Source organism: Oncorhynchus clarkii, chromosome 4 (genome assembly GCF_045791955.1).
Source record: "Oncorhynchus clarkii lewisi isolate Uvic-CL-2024 chromosome 4, UVic_Ocla_1.0, whole genome shotgun sequence".
Taxonomy (NCBI): Eukaryota; Metazoa; Chordata; class Actinopteri; order Salmoniformes; family Salmonidae; genus Oncorhynchus; species Oncorhynchus clarkii.
In genome coordinates this window covers 71,771,629-71,781,628 of record NC_092150.1, presented here as the reverse complement: position 1 = coordinate 71,781,628, position 10,000 = coordinate 71,771,629, and the positions used below count along the sequence as shown (strand labels likewise).

At 42.5% G+C, this 10,000-nt stretch overlaps 1 protein-coding gene across 1 annotated transcript in view; it reads right to left on the bottom strand.

The window, feature by feature from the left end:
- LOC139407237 (spectrin repeat containing, nuclear envelope 1a) overlaps positions 1 to 10,000 on the bottom strand; it is a 168,531-nt gene that overhangs the window by 155,153 nt on the left and 3,378 nt on the right. The window contains exon 2 of the mRNA XM_071150836.1: positions 6,143 to 6,204. Coding sequence (XP_071006937.1) covers positions 6,143 to 6,204 — 62 coding nt within the window. The remainder of the gene's footprint in view (positions 1 to 6,142; positions 6,205 to 10,000) is intronic.

The following is a 10,000-nucleotide window of genomic DNA, read 5'->3' as shown; positions in this document are numbered from 1 at the left end:
AAACAGACAAGATGATAGAGACACAGGAGTAGAGAAGTAAACAGACAAGATGATAGAGACATACAGGAGTAGAGAAGTAAACAGACAAGATGATAGAGACATACAGGAGTAGAGAAGTAAACAGACAAGATGATAGAGACATACAGGAGTAGAGAAGTAAACAGACAAGATGATAGAGACATACAGGAGTAGAGAAGTAAACAGACAAGATGATAGAGACATACAAGAGTAGAGAAGTAAACAGACAAGATGATAGAGGCATACAGGAGTAGAGAAGTAAACAGACAAGATGATAGAGACATACAGGAGTAGAGAAGTAAACAGACAAGATGATAGAGACATACAGGAGTAGAGAAGTAAACAGACAAGATGATAGAGACATACAGGAGTAGAGAGGTAAACAGACAAGATGATAGAGACATACAGGAGTAGAGAGGTAAACAGACAAGATGATAGAGACATACAGGAGTAGAGAGGTAAACAGACAAGATGATAGAGACATACAGGAGTAGAGAAGTAAACAGACAAGATGATAGAGACATACAGGAGTAGAGAAGTAAACAGACAAGATGATAGAGACATACAGGAGTAGAGAAGTAAACAGACAAGATGATAGAGACATACAGGAGTAGAGAAGTAAACAGACAAGATGATAGAGACACAGAAGTAGAGAAGTAAACAGACAAGATGATAGAGACATACAGGAGTAGAGAAGTAAACAGACAAGATGATAGAGACATACAGGAGTAGAGAAGTAAACAGACAAGATGATAGAGACATACAGGAGTAGAGAAGTAAACAGACAAGATGATAGAGACATACAGGAGTAGAGAAGTAAACAGACAAGATGATAGAGGCATACAGGAGTAGAGAGGTAAACAGACAAGATGATAGAGACATACAGGAGTAGAGAAGTAAACAGACAAGATGATAGAGACATACAGGAGTAGAGAGGTAAACAGACAAGATGATAGAGACATACAGGAGTAGAGAGGTAAACAGACAAGATGATAGAGACATACAGGAGTAGAGAGGTAAACAGACAAGATGATAGAGACATACAGGAGTAGAGAAGTAAACAGACAAGATGATAGAGACATACAGGAGTAGAGAAGTAAACAGACAAGATGATAGAGACATACAGGAGTAGAGAAGTAAACAGACAAGATGATAGAGACATACAGGAGTAGAGAAGTAAACAGACAAGATGATAGAGACACAGAAGTAGAGAAGTAAACAGACAAGATGATAGAGACATACAGGAGTAGAGAAGTAAACAGACAAGATGATAGAGACATACAGGAGTAGAGAAGTAAACAGACAAGATGATAGAGACATACAGGAGTAGAGAAGTAAACAGACAAGATGATAGAGACATACAGGAGTAGAGAAGTAAACAGACAAGATGATAGAGGCATACAGGAGTAGAGAGGTAAACAGACAAGATGATAGAGACATACAGGAGTAGAGAAGTAAACAGACAAGATGATAGAGACATACAGGAGTAGAGAAGTAAACAGACAAGATGATAGAGACATACAGGAGTAGAGAAGTAAACAGACAAGATGATAGAGACATACAGGAGTAGAGAAGTAAACAGACAAGATGATAGAGACATACAGGAGTAGAGAGGTAAACAGACAAGATGATAGAGACATACAGGAGTAGAGAAGTAAACAGACAAGATGATAGAGACATACAGGAGTAGAGAAGTAAACAGACAAGATGATAGAGACATACAGGAGTAGAGAAGTAAACAGACAAGATGATAGAGACACAGGAGTAGAGAAGTAAACAGACAAGATGATAGAGACATACAGGAGTAGAGAAGTAAACAGACAAGATGATAGAGACATACAGGAGTAGAGAAGTAAACAGACAAGATGATAGAGACATACAGGAGTAGAGAAGTAAACAGACAAGATGATAGAGACATACAGGAGTAGAGAAGTAACATTGAAAATATAAGTTGTGGGATGAGGAAGGGGGTTGGGACGAGTTGTGTGCCATAATGTCTGAGAGAAGAAAGAAAGAGTAAGAGACAGGGTGAAAAAAGTGTTTACAATGGTCAGTGGGGCTTTGCAGTAATCTCTGGGAACACTTGGCTGCTGATTAATGCAGCTAGTTTAGCCTAGCCCAGCTGTTTGCTGAGAGATGATGAGCCTGCCGTGCCGCTCACACTGGCCAGCCCATAATTAAGCCCTAACCTTCTCACAGAGGATTTGTCAAAATGGAAAATGAGGGTCTTCTCTCTCTCTCTCTCTCACTCTCTCTCTCTCTCTCTCTCTCTCTCTCTCTCTCTCTCTCACTCTCTGCTGAGTAGCTGAGTACAACTTAAAAGCTCTTCAGTCTGAGTGCTTTAATCATATTCTTCTGTGCAACATGCAGAGGCATATAAATACATTCTCCCTGGCTCACCCATGCTGGCTGATCTTGCTTTGGGATGGTTTTGCATATGCGGATGTGCACTGAAAATAAATCATACTGTCATACATACTATGCTATGTAGGTGCTGGTTCAACAAAGTTGCAGTATAGACAAGACGGTATATTACAAGACGGTATATTACGCTGTGTAATAGGAAACCATTCATATTTTCTATAACTGCGCTCTTCTATCTTTGCCCCTTTGTCAGAGCTCATATGAAATCATCTTTTGTTACCTGTGGAGGGGTAGGCCCAGGAGGGGGAAGGAAGCAGGGGGGAAGGAGAGGGTGTATCCCTCATACCAGCGTTATCTCACCTACCTACGTTATAACGATTAATCACATACCTTTAGGCTGAGAATTAAAGGCCTGAGATAACTATGGTAATGAGCCTCTACCCCTGGAGAGCCGTGCTTAACCCACTAGTTCAGCTAGCTTGCCTCTCTCTCTCTTTCCAAGGGACTAGTTAAAAAGGGAGCCCAGCCTAGCTAGGGCCTCACAACATTTTTCTACACAGGGTTTTAAAAAATTAATTATTTCAACTTGTTTGTTTTATTGCAGGGAATTCAAAGGCAAACATGTATAGAGGAACCTATAGGCTTGGTTTTTAGCTAGCTGACTAAACTTCTATGGTGAAGAAAATTTCTGATTTGGTATTTTGGTACTTTATTAGGATCCCCATAAGCTGTTGCAAAAGCAGCTGCTACTCTTCCTGAGGTCCACACAAAATATGAAACATAATACAGAATATCAATAGACAAGAACAGCTCAGGGACAGAACTACACACATTTTGATGAACTTCACCAACGGAGTGCTGCAGGGACAGGCTTTGTGGAATTCAGCTCTGACTACATTGAGGTCAATACTTTTTAAAAATGTAATTAGGAAATGTTTACTTTGTACCTATGTTTGTCCTCTGTAGTTGCGTGCCTTTGTTTGCTGAAATACTTTTTTTTCCAAAAAAAATGAAACTTTTTTTTTCTCCCCAATTGGTAGTTACAGTCTTGTCTCATCCCTGCAACTCCCGTACGGACTCGGGAGAGGCATGCATCCTCCGAAACACAACCCAGCCAAGCCAGAAGCCAGTCATACCAATGTGTCGGAGGAAACACCATACACCTGGCGACCATGTCAGCGTGCACTGCACCCGGCCCGCCACAGGAGTCGCTAGTGCGCGATGGGACAAGAACATCCCTGCCAGCGATGCAGAGCCTTAGACCACTGCGCCACTCAGGAGGCCATACTTTTACAATAAACATTCATCAAATTGAACCACTGACTGTTTGCTCATTGCTGTTGCTCTAAGATGGCAACTCAGTGCAAATGTGCCATTTAAATTTCAACAAGGGAAGAGTCGGTGGTTGTATTTGATTGACGTTTATTGAAAAAGTATGTATTTCAGCAAACAAAGAAAGGCACGCAACTACAAAGGACAAACATAGATACAAGGTGGGCGTTTCATAATTGTAATTTTTTGAAAGTATTGACCTTGGCCGAATTGATGTAGTCAGAGATGAATTCCAGAAAGCCTGGTCGCTGCTCCACTCCGTTGGTGGAGTTTATCAGAAACTTCCTTCACCATGGAGTAGAGTTAAGTCAGCTAGGTTTCAGCCAACAGCACTCCACCACAGGCCTAATTATTTCCCTCAACAAGGCAACGTCAAAGAGACACACCCTATGTTCAACACGGTCTTTGCGCCATTTCTGTTTACCAACCCGTTTACCAACCTGACACAAAGCAATCCACTAAGACAAATAGGCCTACATGCTGCCATCGGTCGCTACGGTAACGTCATGCTCAAGGAGGAAGAGGTTAAATAGGCATAAAGAAGGGATGGTATAAGGGGGGGGGGGGGGTTTAATCAACAGGAGACGAGTCAGAAAAAAAGCTAAGCAATTACCGTTAAGAATTTAAAAGCTATTTAGACAGAGCACAGAGCAGCGATATAATCATTCCAGAAGAGAGGAGGTAGCCTAAATCAAACATGTCGAGTTTAATCGTAAAGAGCAAACTATGTCAGGTAGTCCTGCCTGATTCCCTATCTTCCCCAGTGCTTTGATGAGAGATCAACATCGTTCCAGAAGGTTTGATGAGATATCATTCACATAGTTTCAGGTTGGTGATTAGGATAAAATTAGGCTGTTAATATGACATGTATGTAGCCCAGAAGAAGGGCATAAAGCACAACCCTACATGACATTAAAGTCCCACTCCAGTCTCCTATTCAGCTCATTCACCTGATTTACATAACAAAAGGCACATTTTCCAGGTATCCTCGTGACATTGCACAGGTGGGTGGGTGGGTGGGGGGGGGGTCTTTTCTCTTTTGTCTTCTGTTCTCTATTGCTCCTCTATTGTTCCTGAAGCAAGTGGGGGGGGGGGGGGGGGGGCGACAATATGAAAAATCTCTGTCAGACCAACTCCTCGAATGCCCTACCCCTTGAAGTTTTCAGTTTTGTTTAAAAAAAAACACAATTCTCCTCAAAACACAAACACATTTTTTTTTATCTTTTAGTGTGTGTACTTACTTTTGTATGTGTACTGTATTTATACTTTGGATATTAAAAATAGCTGGAGGACGTCTTTAATCTATTTGCTGTCTGAGGATAAAGTGCGATAAATAAATGATTAGGTCTTTACTTTAAACGCTATAACACATCTAGGACATTTAAATATTTTGGTGGTGAGTCATTTTCAGCTGCAAAGGTCCTGATATCTGATATTTAATATCATGTCAAGGTTTATTCCCTGCAGACTGCCTCCTCAAATGAATTTTCTGCTCTGCTTCGCCGCAGATGAATGCGGCCACTGTCGTAATCAAATTGGAAACCTTGAGAGCGGCGGCGGCTCGGATTGAAATAGCGTTTAATTGTGTGGCGCTGTGCCGCAGTCGCCTTGTCCACTCGCTCCCCGACATGCTCTTCAAGCAGTAATGGGTTAAATTGAGAAGCCTAATACGTTATAATACTATAATTACATGCACATGGCGGACCAAAGCATGCGGCTGCGCCAACTGTAATTGTTTAGGTTACAGAAACACTGTTGCTTAAATGGTAGGCTAAGCCTAATAGGAAGGCAAATGAAGGATTTGAGCTCTTATGCAGAACAATCCAAATTAGTTGCAAAGGAGGAGTAGGGTTCTGTTTTAGCCCGATCTCTGAGCCCAAACCTTGTCTACAGTATAGCCTGCAGAGATGGAAAACGTCATAAATATGAAATGATACAGATCCTAATTTAGTACACTGTACTGGAGGGGGGAAAGCAGAAATTGCTTTTGTTGAAAGCAAATAGCTATAATTACTTTTGTATGATATAAGACTGAAAGGTATCCACAGGCTATCTGGTGTAAGGTCAGGTGAGAAGGAACAGTAGTGTGTCTGAGTGTGTGCTGTGCATGCATGTGATCTAGGGGGTGGCACAACCAAGTCTCATGACTGGTTAACCTAATACTTTTAAAGGCACAGTGCAGTGAAAATGTGTTTTCCTGTGTTTTATATATATTTCCACACTATGAGGTTGGAATAATACTGTGAAAATGATGATAATACCCCTTTTAGTGTAAGTGCTGTTTGAAAAGACCACCTGAAATGTCTGCCTGTTTTGGTCAGATGGGGGGGGGGGTCTAAATCTGTACAGTCCTTTTAGTGTGAACACAACAATGACCAGAAAGGCCTGCCAGACAGACAGACAGAGAGTCAGTGAGATAGACTCTTACCTTTGCCAAGTGGGAATTGATCCATTTAGTGAACGTCCGCTTCTGCACTGCCTCTTGCTCATCTGAAAATCAGAAACATCATGGTCACATGCTTTGTAGACAAACAGAATGGACATCCTTTCTTCTAACTGTACTGTACCACTGTTATGAACAGTGCTTGAGTTAGGCCTTACTGATGGATGATGACTCTGATTAACAACTTCCATATTCAGGGCATTGCTATGCCTAATGTCTCTAAGTGGTTAGCTGCCTCTGCTCTACTGTACTTTGCTCCATGAGAATAGATCTGACATTCAGATGGCATTTTAACCAACCTACGTGTATCCCCTCTTCAAGCTGATTGATAACTGTGTGCCTTTTTAAAAGGATGCCCTTTTATGATACAAATGGGTCATGAGTGACAGAAGGTCTAATTCTTGCATTTCACAACAAGCCCCCAACTATATCTCTGCCTGTTCGGTATGTTGATCACCTATCATAAAAGCACATAAAGTCATGTGTGTTGTGCGTATTTACTTGGGAGTGAAGGGCACAGTTTGTTATGGTCCCAGCGATAAAAATCTATTAGCAAAGGCACAATCAATACTACTGACAATGTCCCTTAAAAATCCAATCCACTTAAATTAGGACAAAGCATAAATCGCTGTAGGGTTCCTCACTCTGAGAGAAAGATAGACTAACAGAGATAGAGGGAGAGTGAAAGAGAGAGGGGGAGAAAGTAAGAAGAAAAATAAAAAGAAAGAAGAAGAAGGAGAAGAAGAAGATGGAGAAGAAGAAGAAGGAGAAGAAGAAGATGGAGAAGAAGAAGAAGGAGAAGAAGAAGATGGAGAAGAAGAAGAAGAAGAAGGAGAAGAAAGAGGAAAAGAAGAAGGAGAAGAAGAAACAGCTGGAGGCAGGGCTTTCTCCTATAGAGCTCCATTTTTATGGAATGGTCTGCCTACCCATGTGAGAGACGCGGACTCGGTCTCAACCTTTAAATCTTTACTTATCTCTTCAGTGGGTCATATGATTGAGTGTAGTCTGGCCCAGGAGTGTGAAGGTGAACGGAAAGGCTCTGGAGCAACGAACCGCCCTTGCTGTCTCTGCCTCGCCGGTTCCCCTCTTTCCACTGGGATTCTCTGCCTCTAGCCCTATTACAGTGGCTGAGTCACTGGCTTACTGGTGCTATTTCATGCCGTCCCTAGGAGGGGTGTGTCATTGAGTGGGTTGAGTCACTGATGTGATCTTCCTGTCTGGGTTGGCACCCCCCTTGGGTTGTGCCGTGGTGGAGATCTTTGTGGGCTATACTCGACCTTGTCTCAGGATGGTAAGTTGGTGGTTGAAGATATCCCTCTAGTGGTGTGGGGGCTGTGCTTTGGCAAAGTGGGTGGGGTTATATCCTTCCTGTTTGGCCCTGTCCGGGGGTATCATCGGATGGGGCCACAGTGTCTCCTAACCCCTCCTGTCTCAGCCTCCGGTATTTATGCTGCAGTAGTTTATGTGTCGGGGGGCTAGGGTCAGTTTGTACTTCTCCAGTTTGTACTTCTCCTGTTTTATCCTGTGTCCTGTGTGAATTTAAGTATGCTCTCTCTAATTCTCTCTTTCTCTCTTTCTTTCTCTCTCTCGGAGGACCTGAGCCCTAGGACCATGCCTCAGGACTACCTGGCATGCGGGCGGACTACTTGCTGTCCCCAGTCCACCTGGCCGTGCTGCTGCTCCAGTTTCAACTGTTCTGCCTGCGGCTATGGAATCCTGAGCTGTTCACCGGACGTGCTACCTGTCCCAGACATGCTGTTTTCAACTCTCTAGAGACAGCAGGAATGGGAGAGATACTCTTAATGATCGGCTATGAAAAGCCAACTGACATTTACTCCTGAGGTGCTGACTTGCTGCACCCTCGACAACTACTGTGATTATTATTATTTGACCATGCTGGTAATTTATGAACATTTTAACATCTTGGCCATGTTCTGTTATAATCTCCACCCGGCACAGCCAGAAGAGGACTGGCCACCCCTCATAACCTGGTTCCTCTCTCGGTTTCTTCCTAGGTTTTGGCCTTTCTAGGGAGTTTTTCCTAGCCACCGTGCTTCTACACCTGCATTGCTTTCTGTTTGGGGTTTTAGGCTGGGTTTCTGTACAGCACTTTGAGATATCAGCTGATGTACGAAGGGCTATATAAATACATTTGATTTGATTTGATTTGATTTGAAGAAGACGGAGAAGAAGGAGAATGAGAAGAAGAAGAAGAAGAAGAAGAAGGAGAATGAGAAGGAGAAGAAGAAGGAGAACAAGGAGAAGAAGAAGAAGAAGAAGAAGAAGAAGAAGAAGAAGAAGAAGAAGAAGGAGAATGAGAAGGAGAAGAAGAAGAAGGAGAACAAGGAGAATGAGAAGAAGAAGAAGAACAAGAAGGAGAACAAGAAGAAGGAGAACAAGAAGAACAGCTTTCTGGTCAAAAGTGGGGAATGCTGTTTGAACGTCATTATACTAGAATATTCAGTGGAGTAAACTATATTTCAACCATCATTATAGAATCAGACAGACTCAGACCACAATAATCTACAGAAAACGGTGTATCACTTTCACACTGTCTCATATATCAACACATTAATGGGACATCATATTCCATCCATGCCTTGCAAAAGCATTCATCCCCCTTGGCGTTTTTCCTATTTTGTTGCATTACAACCTGTAATTTAAATTGATGTTTACTTGGATTTCATGTAATGGACATACACAAAATAGTCAAACAAATGTGAAGTAAAAGGAAAACAGAACAGTTGTGCGTGCATATGTATTCACCCCCTTTGCTATGAAGACCCTAAATAAGATCTGGTTTAACCAATTACGTTCAGAAGTCACATAAATAGTTAAATAAAGTCCACCTGCGTGCCATCTAAGTGTCACATGATCTCAGTATATATACACCTGTTCTGAAAGGCCCCAGACTCTGCAACACCACTAAGCAAGGGGCACTGCCAAGCCATGAAGACCAAGGAGCTCCCCAAACAGGTCAGGGACAAAGTTGTGAAGAAGTACAGATCAGGGTTGGGTTATAAAAAAATATCCAAAACTTTGAACATCCCACGGAACACCATTAAATCCATTATTAAAACATGAAAAGAATATGGAACCACAACAAACCTGCCAAGAGAGGGCCGCCCACCAAAACTCACGGGCCAGGCAAGGAGGGCATTTATCAGAGAGGCAACAAAAAGACTAAAGATAACCCTGAAGGAGCTGCAAAGCTCCACAGTGGAGATTGGAGTCTCTGTCCATAGGACCACTAAGCTGTATACTCCACAGAGCTGGGCTTTATGGAAGAGAGGCCAGAATAAAAGCCATTGCTTAAAGAAAAAAATAAGCAAACACGTTTGGTGTTCACCAAAAGGCATGTGGGAGACTCCCAAAACATATGGAAGAAGGTACTCTGGTCAGATGAGACTAGAATTGAGCTTTTTGGCCATCAAGAAAAACGCTATGTCTGGCGCAAACCCAACACCTCTCATCACCGCGAGAACCCATCCCCACAGTGAAGCATGGTGGTGGCAGCAACATTGGCAGGGACTGGGAAACTGATCAGAATTGGTCAAAATTGGTCAACTGAAGGAATGATGGATGGCACTAAATACATGGAAATTCTTGAGGGAAACCTGGTTCAGTCTTCCAGAGATTTGAGACTGGGACGAGGTTCACCTTCCAGCAGGACAATGACCCTAAGCATACTGTTAAAGCAACACTCGAGTGGTTTAAGGGGAAACATTGAAATGTCTTGGAATGGCCTAGTCAAAGTATGACTTAAAGATTGCTGTACACAGGCCTCCCGGGTGGGGCAGTGGTCTAGGGCACTGTGTTAAGAAGCAGTGCGGCTTGGGTTGT